At 44.2% G+C, this 19749-nt stretch overlaps 1 protein-coding gene across 8 annotated transcripts in view; it reads left to right on the top strand.

Moving 5' to 3' along the window:
• Gbf1 (golgi brefeldin A resistant guanine nucleotide exchange factor 1) overlaps positions 1 to 3488 on the top strand; it is a 137375-nt gene extending 133887 nt beyond the window's left edge. For 7 of the 8 annotated variants that reach the window (XM_031390527.1, XM_031390531.1, XM_031390529.1 and 4 more), the window contains 7 exons: positions 95 to 245; positions 349 to 479; positions 652 to 753; positions 1025 to 1138; positions 1265 to 1445; positions 1751 to 1879; positions 2643 to 3488. In XM_031390527.1, coding sequence (XP_031246387.1) covers positions 95 to 245; positions 349 to 479; positions 652 to 753; positions 1025 to 1138; positions 1265 to 1445; positions 1751 to 1879; positions 2643 to 2923 — 1089 coding nt within the window. In that variant the 3' untranslated portion in view covers positions 2924 to 3488. The remainder of the gene's footprint in view (positions 1 to 94; positions 246 to 348; positions 480 to 651; positions 754 to 1024; positions 1139 to 1264; positions 1446 to 1750; positions 1880 to 2642) is intronic. The other variant, XM_031390533.1, reaches the window with a different exon arrangement.
• The last annotated feature ends 16261 nt before the right edge of the window (positions 3489 to 19749 follow it).

Raw genomic sequence — 19749 nt, forward strand, 5'->3', positions numbered from 1 at the left:
CCCTTGGAGACTCAGGCAGGGATAGTGGGGGGGTGGGGGGGGAGGAAAAGGACTGAACAACCATATTCACATCCTGCCCGCTTTCTGATCCCAGTTGCTAGACCTGATGCACACCCTGCACACACGGGCAGCCTCTATCTACAGCTCATGGGCAGAGGAGCAACGCCACCTGGAGGCAGGTGGCCAGAAGATTGAAGCTGACTCGCGCACCCTCTGGGCCCACTGCTGGTGCCCTTTATTACAAGGTAAACCTGGGGGAGTATGCAGGGTTGGACAGGTGACGTTGACCTCGCTTGAGGAGCACCAGACCAAATGCCTGGAAGATCCTGACCCTGCTCTCACTCTCAGGGATCGCCTGCTTATGCTGTGATGCCCGGCGCCAGGTACGGATGCAGGCCCTGACATATCTGCAGCGAGCCCTTCTGGTACATGACCTACAAAAGCTAGATGCCCTGGAATGGGAGTCCTGTTTTAACAAGGTAGGACTCCTTACTGCTCTTCAGATAAAGTTCAGATCACAAGGCAGAAAGAGTCAGAGAACCTAAAGAGCTCCTGCCATCTGCCTGCATCGGATCTTTCCTGCTGTCGTGTGCCCATCTGCCCTGGGCCCAACTGATTGGGCTAATGCAACACTGGGTATTTACCTACTAGGTGCTGTTTCCTCTACTGACCAAGCTTCTGGAAAATATCAGCCCTGCGGATGTGGGCGGGATGGAGGAGACCCGGATGCGGGCTTCCACACTGCTCTCAAAGGTACTGCTCACCACTCTGCCCCCACCTCCTTGCCCCCATCCCTGCCTTTCCCCACAGAGAGAAGCCAGGTCTTCTCCTGGGGCTCAAAGATGAAATGTAAGTGCTCAGAACTCCGGCTATAGAGACAGCCCAGGGACTCAGCAGGGTTCTGGACTTCAGAGTAACCTGATTGAATACTTACAAGATGGGCCAGCTTCTCTCTGCTTCGGAGACAGCTACAAAAGGTTCCTCCACTACCCTTGGCTAAAAGCTGCTGGCTGGTGGGTTCTAGGTCTTCCTGCAGCACCTGTCTCCACTGCTGTCGCTGTCCACCTTTGCCGCCCTGTGGCTCACCATCCTGGACTTCATGGACAAGTATATGCATGCAGGCTCCAGTGATTTGCTGGTATGTTCTGCCTTCGCCCACTTCCCATTGGCCACGTCCTCTTCCACACGCTGGGAAGGCTGGCTGCTTGCCCCTCGGTGGCTGCCTGTCTTAACTCTGCTTCTCTCGTGGTCCTGTTACTTGTAGTCAGAAGCTATTCCTGAGTCTCTGAAGAACATGCTCCTGGTGATGGACACAGCAGAGATTTTCCACAGTGCAGATGCAAGAGGAGGTGGCCCCTCTGCTCTCTGGGAGATTACCTGGGAGCGCATAGATTGCTTCTTGCCACACTTACGTGATGAGCTCTTCAAGCAGACTGTCATCCAGGGTAGGGGCCTGGTCTAATCTTACAAGGAATCCTCAGATCTCAATTTTCTCTGTTCACTGGAGGGTGGACAGAATGTTGATTTCTCATTCATCATGGTAGTGCATGCCTGTAGTCCACAGTGTTTAGGAGGTGAATGTAGTACAACACAGAGTTAGACTGTCTCTAGTACACTGTGAATGTGAGGCTAGCCTTGACTACTCTGAGACAGAGTCTCAGAAAGGGGGAAAAAAAATGAAGCCTGGTGGGTAGCCAAGATCCTGCAGGAAAGAAACACTCAGAGTTGCCATCTGGATTCTCTGCCTCAGACCCCATGCCTGCGGAACCTCACAGTCAAAAACCTCTGGCCTCTACTCACCTGACTCCTGCTGCTGGTGACCCCAGGATGCCTGGCCATCCACCTCCCCCAGAGATACCCTCAGAATTGGGGGCTTGTGGTGAGTTTCTCAGAGCTGGCCATCTGGAAAAAGCCTAAGCAATGCCCAGTGCAGTTTAGGATTACTGCCAAGAGAGGGCTGGGAAACCAGGGAGGAGTCACAGTGAGAATTCTATTTGCCTGCCCTTCCTGTGGGAAATAGCAAGACAAATATACTATGATGAGCTACCTGCTTAAGGTGTTCCAGCTTGGGGGAGGGCTGAGTCAGGGGCCTGTAGTAAATATACAAAGGCTGCCTATCTGGTGTGCAGGAAACATCCAGACCAAAACTAATGTGATTGAGGAGAACTGTGAAGGAGGTAAAAGATAAAGACAAGGTAGCTAAGTACTAAAACGAGTTTGTTTTTATACTGACAGAAGGATGCATTTTGTTATACCTTTATCATGTGGTAACCAAGTCTAAGATTTTTTTTATATATATGAGACAACAGAAGAGGGCATCAGATCCCATTACAGATGGTTGTGAGCCACCATGTGGTTGCTGGGGATTGAACTCAGGACCTCTGGAAGAGTACTCAGTGACCTTAATCCCTGAGCCATCTCTTCAGCCCCCAGGGAACCAATTCTATAAATAGAGTTTGTATTTAGAGGCAAAATAAAAACTTAAGCTTTAGTTTTTTATTTATTTTTTAATTTATTTTCGACATGGCATGACTTTTAAGAGGAAGCTTCCAACATTATAGCCTGAGAGAGGAATAGGGAGGAACATAGATTTGGTAAGTCCACCAGAAGTCTGACTACAACTACTGTTGCTCTCTTTACAGACTCAGAGAAGCTGGAGAGTACCCGAGCTCCCAGCAGCAGCTCCCCCGGATCGCCAGTGGCCTCTAGCCCCAGCAAACTGAGTCCCACCCCAGAGGGACCTCCCCCACTGGCCCAGCCCCCACTAATCCTACAGCCCTTGACCTCCCCACTGCAGGTGGGAGTACCACCCATGACTCTGCCCATCATCCTCAACCCTGCACTCATTGAGGCCACCTCTCCAGTACCTCTCTTAGCCACACCCCGCCCTACAGACACTATCCCCACCTCTGAGGTCAACTAAGGCAGGTCCCTCAGAGATCAGGCCCATTCCTTCCTGTCAGGTGTTCAAGGCCCTGCTTCCAGTCTTGGGGCTGCAGAAGTCTTCAGGCCCAGAGCTGCTGTTGCTACTACTTGATGGGAAAGTGACAACTTTATAATCCATGCTGGGATCCGCTCCAGGCTGCGAGACTCTTCCTCTGCCATTCATTCCTGAGCTTCCAAGCTGAGAGTGGATGCAGGCAGAACCTGTAGCCTCTGCCTCCAGCCTGGCAGCCCTGGGGAGGCATAGAGCCAACCCTGCTGTGCCAACCCTGCAGTGCCTGCCATGTGCCCCCTGCCAGGCTGGGCATTAGAGCCAAGCCCAGCCACTCTGCACTTTGTTCCTCTCTATCCAGTCCCCTCAGTCCTGGGCCACCTCCTCCAGTTTTTCATCCTTCATTAAATAGTTGGTCAGTTTGGAGTTGATTGGCACCACGGAGGGTGGACAGGTAGGACTCGATGGGGGGGTCTGCCCACAGGAGCATGTACATATGAAAATGATAACAGTGGACTTTTTATGATATAATAAATGTCTTAGTACCAACTCATTTCCTTCCCCACTGGTTTTCTTTTGTGTTTGTGTCAGGCACTGTATTATTGGGCTATCCTGTCCAAGGCTTGCTTAGCCACCAGCCAGAGGCTCCTCCCTCCCCACTGCTGTAAAGGAGCTCTGTCAGGGCTTAGGCAGTTTTATAACTGCTTCAAGAGAGACACTTTAAGAAAGCTTGCCAGGGTTGTGGAGCAGGTATCTCAGAGCAGGTGCAGTTGCCCAGAAGTTTTCTTTCCGATGAGCCTCATGACCTCAGAGTACAGGGAAAGGCTGGACAGGCGTCCTGCCCACAGCTGCAGCTGTGTGTTTCTGGACATAGGCTATCAGTCTGACCCCAGACAAGCCTCCATCTACCATCTGCCCCAGTTACTCCAATGTGAATGAAGGACCAAGGCACAGGGCTGGGATTCTGGGGGTGGCAGCATGCCTCAGGCAGAGCTTACCTAGTTGCTTAACTTTCTTGGATTCCGTCTTCAGCCAGTCCCGGGGGGCAGGAATCTGGGACCTTTGGGTGACAAGCTAACCTTGCTCTTGCAGCGCCTGAGGCTTCCCGCCTGGCATTGATGCCCAGCTGTCTAACAGGGCCTAGGCTTCCCTTTGCTTGGCACTTGCACATTGCCAGAATTTGCAGCCTGTGACTATCTCACTCAAGTATAGGAAAGCACACCTGAGAAATGAGAACCACCTTCTGTGGAGAAATACTCATAAATCCTGAACTAGTTTATCTTCTCATCCAGGTCCAGACCAGGCCTAGTCTCCACATGAATCAGACGCCTTGCCCAACCCTGCCCCTGAGAAAATCAGGAGCAAGTACCCAATGGGTGGTGTAGAAAAGCCAGTCTACATCCAGCTGAACATCGGGGCCCTTGCCTCATCCCCGGGGTCTCTTCTCCTTTCTGAGCCCCGTGAAAGCACCTTGCTTCCCTGTGGGGAGAACAAAGACACCTAGAAACCATCTGTTGTTTTCCTAGGTCAATATACAGAACTATCTATTCACTATAGACCAAAGAAACAATTCCACCCAAGTCCAGCTTGGTAAACGAATGGGTATATTGGGATGACTTCCAGGAGCACGAGTCACTCAGGCACCAGCTTCATCTGAGAGCCCCAGGCCAGCATGGGTGGGGTTCACGGGAGCTTCATCGCTGAGTTCCCAGTCCTAGTCAAACTTCTACCTCTTAGAAAGACCATGAGCAGCTGGGGCAGGATTGTACATAGGCAGATGGGAAGTGGTCACTGGACCCTCAGCTGAGGCTCTGTCCTTCACTCCCCTAAAGTGAGGGACTGTTCACAGGCCTGGTGCTCCTCTTCATTGGTCATTTCCAGTTTAGGGGACACAACTGCACTGAGCCATCCTATGAAGAAAGGGGAATGACAACTGTATGTCCCCCAAGTAGAAGAAAAGCTGGAGGCCTCTAGGCTGACTCCCTGGTGGGAAGCAAAGAAAAACTTTTGGGGTGGGGGAGGTGGAGAAGAGCTCAAGCTCTGAGTCTGGATTCTGGTGCCCGTGTTGAGTGACCCCCAAACTGCCTGTAACTCCAGCTCCCAAGAAGAATCTGATAATCCTCTTCTGGCTTTTGCATTCATTTGCACACAAAACCACACAGAGACGTACACGTAATTAAAAATAACTTTTTTTAAAGAAACGATTGACCAGAACTCCCATGCTATTCTAAAAAAGGAACAGCTGAATCATGACCACGGTATCTCCTCTTAGAAGGCAAAGGAGGCCATGAGAGGAGACTCGATGTGACCAACAGGGACAGACACCTTGGTGATGTGGAAGTGACAGGATCCTTAGGAAAAGCAACAGCCTGGTCTGGAGGGAAATACTCATCTCCCTCAGAGCTCTCGGACAGTAGACTTCAAAAATAACCAGACACGCATGAAGGCTCGCCAACATGGCTGCCAAAACAAGACCTGAACAACATGCTACTTAGGAGTAAATACTGTGTGTGCACATGTATGTTTGTAACAATTAGAAAGTAGAAAAAAAAAAAGAAAGAAAGAAAGTAGAAAAAGAGACCATGAACTTGTGAGGGAGCAAAGGGGTACATGAGAAGAATTGGAAAAAAGGACGGAAAGGGGGAAGGATGTAACTATAATTTCAAAAAATAAAGAAAATTCTTTTTTTAAATGACCAGAGGAAAGTTTATGATGGATCCATGACCTAAAACCCTCACACTGTAGCCAGGCAGTGGTGGTGCACGCCTTTAATCCCATCATTCAGGAGGCAGAGGCAGGCAGATCTCTGAGTCCGAGGCCAACCTGATCTATCAAATAAGTTCCAGGACAGCCAGGGCTACACAGAGAAACCCTGTCTCAGAAAACAACAGGAACAACAACAAAACCCAAAGACCGTCACACTGAGAAGTGGCGCTGCTGGAGATGGGTGTGTCCATGCTGACTGGAGTGTGGCCTTGGGGACCAGATCAGTTCATGCTGCCTCCTGTTTCTTCCCATGACCCTTCATTCTAATTGGTAGTGGAAGTGCAGAAGCCCCACACACGCCAAGAATATATGTACATTTTCTCATGCAAGAAAGGAGAAAGGATCGAAGGCAATCCATGAGCATGGGAGATCTTTCCATCTTCTGAGACCTTCTTCAATTTCTTTCTTCAGAGACTTGAAGTTCTTATCCAAAAGATCTTTCATTTGCTTAGAGGTATTTTACACCAAGGTATTTTATATTATTTGTGACTATTGTAAAGAGTGTTGTTTCCCTAATTTCTTTCTCAGCCTGTTTATCCTTAGAGTAGAGGAAGGCCACTGATTTGTTTGAGTTAATTTTATATCCAGCTTATCAGGTTTAGGAGTTCTCTGGTGGAATTTTCGGGGTCACTTAAGTATACTATCATATCATGTGCAAATAGTGATAATTTGACTTCTTCCTTTCCAATTTGTATCCCTTTGGTCTCCTTTTGTTGTCTAATTGCTCTGGCTAGGACTTCAAATACAATATTGAATAGGTAGGGAGAGAGTGGGCAGCCTTCTCTAATCCCTGATTTTAATGGGATTGCTTCAAGTTTCTCTCCATTTAGTTTGATGTTGGCTACTGGCTTGCTATATGTTGCTTTTACTATGTTTAAGTATGGGCCTTGAATTCTTGATCTTTCCAAGACTTTTATCATGAAGGGGTGTTGGATTTTGTCAAATGCTTTCTCAGCATCTAATGAGATGATCATATGGTTTTTTTCTTTGAGTTTGTTTATATAGTGAATTGTATATAAAGAGGGTTTCAAACTCAAAGAGGGTTTTGGGATTAAAAACTTGGAAAAATAGAACTGTCTTCCTGAGACATTGGGCAGGCTTATGGAGGAGCCAATTTGCAAGAGGTAATTAAGAACTTCTGCCTTGGGGGCTGGAGAAATGGCTCAGTGGTTAAAAGCTCTACAGAGGCCCAGGTTCGATTCCTAGTAACCACATGAGTTTACATGTGACACTTTACTCCAGTTCCAAGGGACATGACATTCTCTTCTGGCCTCTAGGCAACAGGTATAGGCATGGTACACAGACAGACATAATACATACAGGCAAAACACATAAGTACATAAAATAAAAATAAACATAACTTTTTAGAAAAAAGGAATTTCTGCCTTAACATTGGTAACTATAGAGGAGTTTTGCTTTTTCTTTGAGTTTGTTTATATAGTTGATGGATTTCCCTATATTGAACCATCCCTGCATCCCTCGGATGAAGCCTACTTGATCATGATGGATGATCATTTTGATGTGTTCTTGGATTCAGTTTTCGAGAATTTTATTGAGTATTTTTGCATCGATATTCATAAGGGAAATTGGTCTGAAGTTCTCTTTCTTTGTTGGATCTTTGTGTGGTTTAGGTATCAGAGTAATCGAATTGGGTAGGGTACTTTCTGTTTCTATCTTGTGGAACAGTTTGAGGAGTATTGGTATTAGGTCTTCTTTGAAGGTCTGATAAAACTCTGCACTAAACCCATCTGGTCCTGGGCTTTTTTTGGTTGGGAGACTATTAATGACTGCTTCTATTTCTTTAGGGGGTATGGGACTGTTTAGATCGTTGATCTGATCTTGGTTTAACTTTGGTACCTGGTATCTCTCTAGAACATCTGAGCAGCCAGAGTGCAGCCCTCAGCTCACTAATCTCTGTTCTTTCCACCTGATGCCTTGCAAAGTCTCAAATACTATCCATTGCATTGACTCTGCACCCAGCTTCCACTTTCCAAGGCTAGCTCACTTCTAACTCAAAGTTGCTCTCCTGTCCTTCAGCTCCTCTATAGTTACCAATGTTAAGGCAGAAATTCCTTTTTTCTAAAAAGTTATGTTTATTTTTATTTTATGTACTTATGTGTTTTGCCTGTATGTATTATGTCTGTCTGTGTACCATGCCTATACCTGTTGCCTAGAGGCCAGAAGAGGGTGTCATGTCCCTTGGAACTGGAGTAAAGTGTCACATGTAAACTCATGTGGTTACTAGGAATCGAACCTGGGCCTCTGTAGAGCTTTAACCACTGAGCCATTTCTCCAGCCCCCAAGGCAGAAGTTCTTAATTACCTCTTGCAAATTGGCTCCTCCATAAGCCTGCCCAATGTCTCAGGAAGACAGTTCTATTCTTCCAAGTTTTTAATCCCAAAACCCTCTCACCAAGTGTGCTGTCTTATGCCCATAATCAATGCCAGCACTTTAGGAGCTGAGGCAGGAGACTTACTGCAAATGTAAGAGCTTGGCTAGATTGGGAGACCCTGCCTCAAAACAATATAATAAAAATGAAAACTCTCTTCTTGCATCCTATAACCAATCCTCAGGAGATCTTGATGCCATCGACAGTGAGACCCTTTCCTGATCCTTATCTCCCCCCAAAGTCTGTGCCTCCATTTACAGGACCCCAGCCTCCCTCCTTTGTCTTTGCTTGATATACGGTGCATTCTGCTTAACCTAACCATTTTCATCCCGCTGCTTATCCTGTTCAGAACAAAATGCGCCCACAGTCCCTGCCTTCTGACCACTGACCCTTACACCTTAACCCCTGCCCTCTGCACCAAGCCCCTTGTCCCCTGTACCTTGCCCCCTGCACCAAGCCCCTTGTCCCCTGTACCTTGCCCCCTGCACCAAGTCCCTTGTCCCCTGCACCTTGCCCTCTGCACCTTGCCCCCCTGCGCCTTGCCCTCGGACCCCTACCTCTTGCTCCTGCCCCTGCTCCTAACCCCTGTAACTTGCCCCTTTTGGAGATAGAGTCCTGGAAATTGAACTCAAAGCCTTGCCCATGCTAGGGAAATGCTCTACCTCTAACCCTCATCTCCCACCCCCCCAAAGTCCTTGCTTTCTTCCATCTGCACAGGTGTACTGTTCCTTAGCTGTGCACACACAGTCAAGTGGAGCCTTTGCGATGTTCAGCCCTCCCTCAGATATAACATGTCACACGTTCCCTAGCTTATTTCAAGGCACTGTCTTTTCTGTTTATTTGGTTGTTTGTTTATTTGTTTGAGACAGAGTCTTTCTATACCGTCCTACCTAGCCTCAAACTCGGAGATCCACATGTGTTTGTCTCCGGAGTGCTGGAATGAAAGACATGTGCCACACCATGCCCAGTCTTCCAGCCACTGTCTAAATGTTACCTATTCAGAGCGGCTCTCCCAGACTATCAGAGTGGCTCCCCAGGACTGTCTGAAAACCCTGGTCATTCATGCTCAAATAACATATGTCTACTTGATTTTTATCTGCAAGCAAGAACATTGTTTTTCCACAGCAGGTCCTCATTGTTTCTTGGCAAATGGATGGGCATATTTCTGATGCATCTTCTCTGGAGCATACATTACACTAGGACTGGGTGCAGAAGCAGAACTCCTCACATTGAAAGTAAATAGAAGGGACAGTGGAGATACTTCTTAAGTCCCAAGAGATGAGATGACAGAAACTGACATCTCCAGGCCATATGCAGAGAGGGTTGCTGGGGGAACTGTTACAAATGCATGCAGGTCCATTGTACTTGGTCTCTCTAATTGCTACATGTCTAGAAGTTTCTATAATAGAAAGTTTAGGGGTGCAGAGATGGCCCAGCAGTTAAGTATGCTTGCTGCTCTTTCAGGATACTTGAGTTTGGCTTCCAGCACCCAGAACCTCCTCTAACTCTGGCTCCAAAGATTCTAGTTGTAAGGATCTGTGAGTCGCTGAAGGAAGACTCCAGAGTCAGATAGGATACAAAAACAGAGAGTGTTTATTCTGCAGATGAGGGACCAGCATGCAGGGGTATTCTCTAAAACGGTGACCCCAGACAAAGACACACAGGCCTTATAGGGAACCAGGGGAACTCTCTAGAAGGATTAGGTCATCTAAAATTTCATTGGTGGGTGCTGGAGGGGGTCACAGGTGATCAGTGGTCTACATTCATATGTCATGAGTGTCCAATCATGTGTGGTCAGTGGTCTGCATTCCTATGTCACAAACATTTAACATGTGATAAAACAAAGCTGCCCAGTGCAGATGGCTCACTCTGAGATACTTACCCATCTTTGTGGGTTCTCCCCAGCCTGTTCTTTGGAGGGGGAGAACATTATGATCTTGTTCTGGATTTTATCAAATCGAACATCTACAGCGTATTCCCAATTGCTTCATAACCTTGGGTATGTCCAGCATCTTCTGACTCTTGCTGCACAGTGACTAGATAAGCTAAGGTTGGTTTTCTTTTTTTTTAAGATTTATTTATTTATTATATGTAAGTACGTTGTAGCTGTCTTCAGACACTCCTGAAGAGGGGGTCAGATCTTGTGACAGATGGTTGTGAGCCATCATGTGGTTGCTGGGATTTGAACTCAGGACCTTCGGAAGAGCAGTAGGTGCTCCTAACCGCTGAGCCATCTCTCCAGCCCTGAGGTTGGTTTTCTAACCTTTGGCTGGCATTCTTTAACTGTGGTAGTACAGCAGGTTCAGCTCTTAATGCTTCTGTCTCTGAGTATCTTTCTGATTCTTATTTATAAGGTTTTCTAATTTTTCTCCTAAACCTGTCTCCATTTCTTACTTTTTTCCTTTTCTTGTATTGAGAAAGCCCTTTTCTTTTGAGAAGAAATAAAAAGTTATTATAGCTATGGAGACTTGAATAAGAATTAGCAATGTAGTAATAATTATAACCTATATTGTGCCAGTCTCAGCTAAGTTATTTATCTCTTCCACTTCTAGATCTATCTTTAAGCCATCTAAGGGTCCAAACAGTAAATATGAGATATTCCTGATGAAGGTATTGAAAACATTATCAAGAACAGTCCATAAGCAGAACGCAGGGAAGGCTGGCTCTCCCACTTTATCTGAGGGAGCCTCTGCTGGCAGAACACCAATGCCCTAGCCACTAAAGTAGAAGACTGATCAACCTATTTGGGTAGAACAATGGCCTATGACAAAAGAAAAATGACAAGCATTAGTGCAGCATCTTCAAGAACAGCTGGAGGGTCAACATATAGGAGAGTCCACAGCCATTGGAATTTTCCTTATTTGTCTTTTTTTTAATTTTTTTTGATTTATTATATGTAAGTACACATTGTTGCTGTCTTCAGACACACCAGAAGAGGGCGTTAGATCTCATTGCGGATAGTTGGGAGCTACCATGTGCTTGCTGGGATTTGAACTCAGGACCTGCGGAAGAACAGTCAGTGCTCTTACCCGCTGAGCTATCTCACCAGCCCCCCCTTATTTGTCTTTAAAAAGAAATCTGGGGAGTGGTGGGTGGGCTGGAGAGATGGCTCAGTGGTTAAGAGCACTGACTGCTCTTCCAGAGGTCCTGAGTTCAAATCCCAGCAACCACATGGTGACTCACAACTATCTGTAATGAGATCTGACTCCCTTTTCAGGAGTGTCTGAAGACAGCTACAGTGTACTTACATATAATAAATAAGTAAATCTTTGGGAAAAATCAGATCTGAGTGCAATCAATAAAATCACTCAGCCAATGGGCTCTTTACAGCCTGGAATCCCATAGCCTGCCTTGATACCTAAAGCATGGCCTACTATAGTGATTGATTTAAAATGTTGCTTTTTCACAATCTTTTTGCAAGAGCATAATAAAGATTTGCTTTCACTGTGCCCATATTTAACCACTCCATGCCAACAAAAAGACATTATTGGAAAGATCTTCCTCAAGCAATGCTGAATAGTCCTACCTTATGCCAAGATTTCGTACAACAGCCATTGGAGATAATTTGTAAACAGTTTCCTCAATCCATAATTTACCACTGTACGGATGGATCTTAATGGCTGATTCAGATACAAATACTTTGGAAAGACTATTTGATGAAATAAAGAAAACCTTGCCTTGTTGGGGATTACAAATTAGTCCTGGGGGCTGAAGAGATGGTTCAGTGGTTAAGAGCATTGACTGCTCTTCCAAAGGTCCTGAGTTCAAATCCCAGAAAGCACATGGTGGCTCCCAACCATCCGCAATGAGATCTGACACCCTTTTCTGGTGTGTCTGAAGACAGCTACAGTGTACTTACATATAACAATAAATAAATCTTTTTAAAAAATTAGTCCTGAAAAAAATATAAAGAGGAGATTCTATTAATTATCTAGGATATAAAATAACTCTACAATAATTACACTACAAAGGGTACAAGTTAAGAGAGGCCAATTAAGGACTCTTACTGACTTCCAGAAATTATTGGGAGATATTAACTGGCTTTGGTCTATGATTGTCTTGGCTACCCAAGAGCTAAGTAATTTATTTAAAACCTTACAAGATGATAAAGATTTAAATAGCCCAAGAAAACTATCAACTGAGGCTGAAAAGAAGTTGGCTCTGATAGAAAAGAAATTACAGGATGCACATCTAGAGTGTAGGGCTCCACAGACGGTCTTCATCTTCACCTACTGCATGCTTCTCCTTCCCCCACTGGACCTCTCAGGCAGAGAGAAGATTATATCTTAGGATGGATATTTTTTAACGATTTATTTATTTATTATATGTAAGTACACTGTAGCTGTCTTCAGACACACCAGAAGAGGGCGTTAGATCTCATTACAGATGGTTGGGAGCCACCATGTGGTTGCTGGGAATTGAACTCAGGACCTCTGGAAGAGCAGTCAGTGCTCTTAAACCATCTCTCCAGCCCTAGAATGGATATTTTTAAGTATACACACAGACTACAAAATTAAACACCTCCGTAGAAAGGTTTCCGAATTGATTCTGAAAGGAGAAATGGGCCTTCCTCAATTAGCAGGGACAGATCCAGCCCATTAGCAGGGACAGATCCAGCCAAAACTGTAATACCTCTTACTAATGCAGAAATAATCTCATTATGGGCAAAAAAATGAACATGGGCAAAGAGCTTGCAGTAACTTTTTGGAAGAAATTAACAACAAACATGACAAAAGTAAATGACTTCAAGTATACAAAAAAAGAAATTATTGGATTCCCCCTCATATAGTAAAAAGGGCACTAATTTCTGGAGCCCCTGCACTCTATACTGATGCAAATAAACCAGGAAATATATAAAGTAATTCAGATCCCTTATGGTCAGTTAAAAAATCAAAGCTGCATGCCGTTCTCAGAATCTCTTAATATAGTTACTGACTCTCAATTTGCAAAAAGCATTGATTTACATATGGAAACTGCCAAATTTATTCCAGATGGTTCAGAATTGCTTCACTATTTATTCAATTACAAGTAATCAGAAATAGAAATCACCGTTGTATATAACACATATCGGATCCCATACAGGTCTATGAGGCCCTCTGGTACAAGGTAATGATGAAATTAATCAGTTATTGATAGGAAATGTACTAGAAGCCTCAGGATTTCATTTTTTAAAAATACATGTTAACAGCAAAGCTTCAAAGAAAAAAATTTTTTTGAGACAGGGTTTGTCTGTGTAGCCCTGGCTGTCCCAGCACTCACTCTGTAGACCAGGCTGGCCTTGAACTCAGAGATCTGCCTGCCTCTGCCTCCCAAGCGCTGGGATTATAGGTGTGCACCACCACTGCCCAGCAATTTTTTTTTTCACTTGGCAACAAGCCAAGGAATTATAAGGAAATGTCCTACTTGTTCTTTGTATAATCAAACTCCATTACCTGCAGGGAGTGACCCAGAAGGTACACGAAGAAATTATATTTGACAAATGGATGTGTTTCATTTTGCAGAGCTTGGAAAATTAAAGTGTGTGCACCATGCCATAGACACATATTCAGGATTTCAATGGGCAATGCCTTACATTCTGAAAAATCTGATTCTGTAATTAAACCTTTATTAGAAGTTATGGCTACCATGAACTTACCTGTACACATTAAGACTTGACAATGCTACTGCATATGTCTGTAGTAAAATGAAACATTTGTTTATATATTTCAATATGAAGCCTATCAGGCCCGGAGAGATGGCTCAGGGGTTAAGAGCACTGGCTGCTCCCCCAGAGGAGCCTGGTTCAACTCCCAGCACCCACATGGCAGCTCACAACTGTCTGTAACTCGAGTTTCAGGGGCTTTGACGCCTTCATAGAGACATGCAGGCAAAACACCAGTGAACATAAAATAAAAATAAATTTTGAAAAATTAAAAAAAAAACATAGAAAGCATATTAAAGGCATACAAACAATCCTACAGGACAAGCAGTTATAGAGACATCTAATCATACTTCAAAGGGGATGCTTAACAGAAGGGGTAACAAAGACCCACAGAGATAGACTATATAATGCTTTATTAACTAAATGTTCCAACTGCTCATGAGCAAACACAACATCTGTTGAAAGACATTGGATTATGGAGGGGGGTGGGACTGGGGAATGAGACCCTCCTATCTGTTTTAAAGAAGGCTTAAGTTCAGGATGGAACAAAGGAAATGTGTTCTCTCTCTCTCTCTCTCTCTCTCTCTCTCTCTCTCTCTCTCTGTGTGTGTGTGTGTGTGTGTGTGTGTTTTACAATAAAGCTCCAAAACCAAAAACAGAACAACAACAACAAAAGACAAAACACCAGATGCTTTACCTGCTCGATCAAAAAAAAAAAAAAAAAAAAAAAAAAAAAGTGCCGGGCAGTGGTGGTGCACGCCTTTAATCCTAGCACTTGGGAGGCAGAGGCAGGTGGATTTCTGAGTTCGTGGCCAGCCTGGTCTACAGAGTAAGTTCCAGGACAGCCAGGGCTACACAGAGTAACCCTGTCTCAAAAAAACCCAAAAACAAACAAACAAAAAAAAAAGCAGAGAATCATCTTTAGCCGCTCTGTACACACACCACATTTTGTAAAAAAAAAAAGTCAAGGATGCCCAAGACATGATTTGATATCTAGAAGGGTAAACCAAAGCAGGCAACAAATTGTGGCATCCGGTTGTGGTCAATGCTGAGAACAGCTGACAGGGGTCAGCACTAAGAGGGCTGACAGGAGTTGGTCCAGAGAGTGGCTGACAAGAGCTGCTGTCTATGGCAGCTAGCTAGCAACTAGAGGAATAACTGGGCAGACTTTTCTCTGAGGGAATAAAGCTTCATTCACTGGACTGGCACTCCAGTGGCCAGTGAGAAATTCCAAACTCTTTTAACTCTTCGGGGCCAGCAAGAAAGAGAAATACATACACACACACACACACACATATACATATGCACATATACACATATACACACATGCACATATGCACATATACATATATGCACACATGCATATATGCCTGGTAGGTGGATGGAACAAAGTTCCAAAGTCAGGCTATAAGCATTTTATACACAAACATACATGTATACATGTACATGTACACGTATATATATATACACAGTGAGTAGATGGAGCAAGTTCAAACACATACAGATACATGTATACATGTACATGTATATATACATAGTGAGTAGATGGAGCAAGTTCAAACACAGCCACACAAGCTTTACATATATACATACATACATACATACATACATACATACACACATACTTGATGGATGGAATGACATTTCAACTTATTTTTTCTCCCATAGCTAATATATCCCAGCAAAATCTTTCAAGCAGTCTAAAATTCCAATGTGAATGCATTCTAGTTTTCTTCTAGTGAATGACTGTGAAAAACAGCATGTTCCCCAATACCTGTACAAGAAAAAACATTGCTTAGTACAGGTAAAGAAAACAAATTATTCCCAAGAACCCACGCACATTCGTAACTAAGCAACCATTATAGATAAACAAAGTACAAGCAAGCAAGGGAGTTTTCTCAGCCAGTTTCTCTTACAGGCAGACAGCATTGGCAGTTACAAAGAAAGGATTAATTATTATTTATCTTTAAAAGTAATCTTATCAGAATCTAAGAAGATTCACGAATCTAACTTTTACATAAAAATCAGTCCTATGTATTTTAAATCTTCAGAATGCACATCACATCTACTCATCAGCAATTCTTATAAAATCATATCAGGAAGCTTCAGGTGAAGATGGAAATAAGAAATCAATCATTGTCAATCCTGCCTCAGTAGAGTCACGTCAGCCAGTGCCACCATTGTTCTTGTTCCCAGACAAGGTCCCAAGTTTAACTATTAAGAGTGTACCTTTCTAAACTTTAAATTGTTCCCTGAGATTTCTACACAGGAGCCAGTAGCAAAAACATCTTAACCTATTTTCACCATTTTTCCAAATGCTTTCTAAGGGTGGTGGTCATTGCTGATGATCAATATCTCTAAATTCTTTCCTAGGATGGTGATTTAATCTTTAATCTGCTCCAGCAGCAATGGCTGAAAAAGATCAAGCACTATTGTGTGTAGGCTTTTAATAGGGGTTCTTAAATGCTTCAATGCCAGAGTATTGTCAGTGAAGACCAACATCAGTGAAGCCCAATGAAGACCAGCAAGGCGAACCAATGCCAAAGCATTGTCCCCTGTCTGTTGGGTTGTACTTATACTCTTTCCAAACATCACGTGTCCTCTCAAGCATTCGCTCCATCACAACATGACATGTCTAAAAAGACACGATGTGTCCATTCTCAGCAAAACAACCTCTTCTGCGTCTGCCTTGACAAAACCTCTTCTCATAAGACAGCTTCCAGAAAAACATCCCCTGACACAACCGAGTCTCCGAAGAAACCAGAAATTTCCACTTCAATTGTGAATGCCAATGATACTGCCCAGTGAGCAGCAGAAAGCCCCTTAGAGTTTTGATACAATTCTTAGATTAAGAGGGATGTGAGAGCAGAACTCTGTAACGGCATAAAGTCCTCAGGACACGTGGTCCACAGGGCCACGCCTCTCTGAGGGGCACCCATAGCAGATGTGCTAACCAGTGGGCAACACACATTCCATGAGTTCTAAGGCCCTTTGCCATCTCTCCTGCACAGCCCTCAGCAACATTCCATACATGTGTCAATGCAGAAACGGTGTCACCTTCAAGAGTTTATATGTCCACCGAGAAAAACAACCAGACACCGGTGAGTTAAAGCAGCAACAAGACTGACCCTCTGAGAAGGATGCTGATGCGCTGAGACATCCTGCTCTATCCAGCCTCAGAATGCCTTAGCTACTGTTTCATCATACACTTGCTTCCAGGGCAGCTTCAAAACAGTCAAGCCCTGTTGAACCAGCCCCTCAGATGGTCCAACAGTCCAGTCAGGACTTCAGTGAAGCCCTGTACTTTCACAGCACACAGAGACTGGACCGCAAATGTTACAGCTAACTTCCCTAAGACTGGCCAGTATCCCAATTGTCTTAGGGCCCCCAAAAGAGACATTGTCGCTAAGCAGCAGGAAGGAATTTTAAGAGAATGATACCCCATTCCCAGGAAGAGGGGTGAGTGGTTTTGGTCATTCAATGGATGATAGATGTTTGTCATCATTTTAGGGTGAAAGTTGTTTATGGGTTTAGTCAAGGAGAGAACAGAGCCAGGAGTCAGCTTCAGGGATTTCTCTCTCTTTTGCTTTCCTTTATCCTTCTTTCTCTCATAGCTAAAGGTTAGGAGAAAAGAAAGGAAAGGGAATGAAAAGAAAAAAGGGGGATATGAGAAAGAAGATAAGGGGGTAGATTATTAAATCTACGTTTAAAGAGCTTTGACTAGACAGATATTTTACTTTAGTATGGATTTTATATATTGATACAAATTTGAGGGCAGTGGTGGTGCACACCTTTAATCCCAGCACTCAAGAGGCAGAGGCAGGCAGATTTCTGAGTTCAAGACCAGCCTGGTCTACACAGTGAGTTCTAGGACAGCCAGGGCTAAACAGAGAAACTTTGTCTCGAAAAACCAAAAACAAACAAACAAACAAGAAACAAAATTGAGGTTACTTTTACTACAATATACTGTATATATGTCTCAACTCTTGTATAAGGTATTGTACCTATGCAACTCATTTAAAAATGCCACGTGACATTCTTGTGCTTTTGAAAGCTGCTATTACAAAATGTTGAGGATAATTATGAAATGCAAGCTAGTAGTTAGTCAATCAAACATGATGTGAGATACTAGTATAATTAATTACAGAAATATGTTTCCTAGGTTGAACAGATAGTAAATAGTTAGAAACAAGCAATGTTTGCCCATTTGGATACACTATAGATAGGTGGTATTCAAAGCCTCAGAGACCTACAGAATATGGCATCTGGAGCTGTTTTATTGATAAAAGGTTTGTTTGTTTATTTGCTTGCTTGCTTTTTGACAATGAGACATGTCAGCTCCTGGCAGCACCCTCATTCTGTTTCAGAAAAGATGATGAGCACTGAAGAAACTGCCCTTGCCTCAACTGCTGACAGTGTGCTGCCCGCGCTACAGACAGGCAGGACGTGAAGGAAGCCAACCCCAAGCTTTGCCAGGACAAGGTAGGCAGTCCTTCATAATTCCTGCTTCAGAGAAAAGTCTGTCAGAGATTCTGGGCCAGAAGGATGAAGATGATGCTCTAACAGTGTAGAGAAACCTGAGTGACTGTCCAGGCATCCAGACCCTCTGTCATTTCTATGGTTTTGGAATCTGCTTGCTCTGCACTTCCTATTTCCTCAGGCATATTTATCCTTTCTCAGGTCTCTGATGGGGTTGAGGACTAGCTAGTTATAGTCTCACAACTAAGCTTAAGTTATTTAGGATTTAAACATAGAACTTTGAACTCACCAAAACAGGATAAAGTCCTTTTCCCACAGTTGCCAATGCAAATCAACTGGACATTGTGAATGTAATTTTCACCTGTTTTCATAATTATTTTTATTATATATAGTTTATTAAGAGAAAGAGCCTTTTATTAGACTAGGATGGGAAAATGTCAGGGGATGATTTTGTACACTGTGTATTCAGATGCGGGGTACTGTGCCCAGAGGTCTGGTTGCAGTCCAGATGTTTGATGGTCAAGCATCTCCTGTCTCAATGTTGTGTAAAAATTGTTTCCCATCTCCTATGGTTGGTTAATAAAGAGTGGATCAGCCATAGCTAGGCAGGAGAGGAAGAGGTAGACTTCTGATCTCTAGTTAGGACCAGTGACAGAGAGAAAGGAGTCACCATAGCAGGTCGCCAGGGGAGTCACCATGAGGACACCAATAGAGCAGGAGCAGCCAGGACAAGACGAAGCTGGCAAGTAATGGGGCACATGGCTGGGTAGTGGGCAGCCATAGACAGGTTAAAGCAGGGTTAGAGTCGCTGAGCATCTGCCCAGGTATAGAGCTGAAGCGTATAAGAAACATAAGGTCTTTGTGTCTTTGTTTGGGAGTCAGAGCAGGTGTGGAAAAGCTGGATTTACACTATATGATTCTCTGTGTTTGAGGCCAGCCCTAGTTTACATAGTGAATCCTGAGACAGTCAGAGCTATGTGAGAGAGACCTGTCTCAAAAAAAAAAAAAAATCAAACAAACCCTTTTTAAAAAAAGAATCTGTGGGCAGTGGTGGCATATGCCTTTAATCCCAGCACTTGGGAGGCAGAGGCAGGCAGATTTACTGAGTTCGAGGCCAGCCTGGTCTACAGAGTGAGTTCCAGGACAGCCAGGGCTATACAGAGAAACCCTGTCTCGAAAAAACAAAAACAAAAACAAAAAACAAACAAACAAACAAACAAACAAACAAAAAAGCCCGGCGGTGGTGGCACACACCTTTAATCCCACCACTTGGGAGGCAGAGGCAGGTGGATTTCTGAGTTCAAGGCCAGCCTGGTCTACAGAGTGAGTTGCAAGACAGCCAGGGCTACACAGAGAAACCCTGTCTCGAAAAACAAAAAAAAAAAAAAAAAAAAAAAAAAGAGGAGTCTGAAGGAGTGTGTGGATGGGATGCTGGATTTGAGAACACCGTTGGCAGCGCCTCATGACAATGGCTTGAGATAGCCACTGAGAAAGGGAAGGTCGGCCTACTTCCATTGAGTTCAGGAAGAGGAGCGTTCT

This window comes from Mastomys coucha, unplaced genomic scaffold, assembly GCF_008632895.1.
Source record: "Mastomys coucha isolate ucsf_1 unplaced genomic scaffold, UCSF_Mcou_1 pScaffold21, whole genome shotgun sequence".
NCBI lineage: Eukaryota > Metazoa > Chordata > Mammalia > Rodentia > Muridae > Mastomys > Mastomys coucha.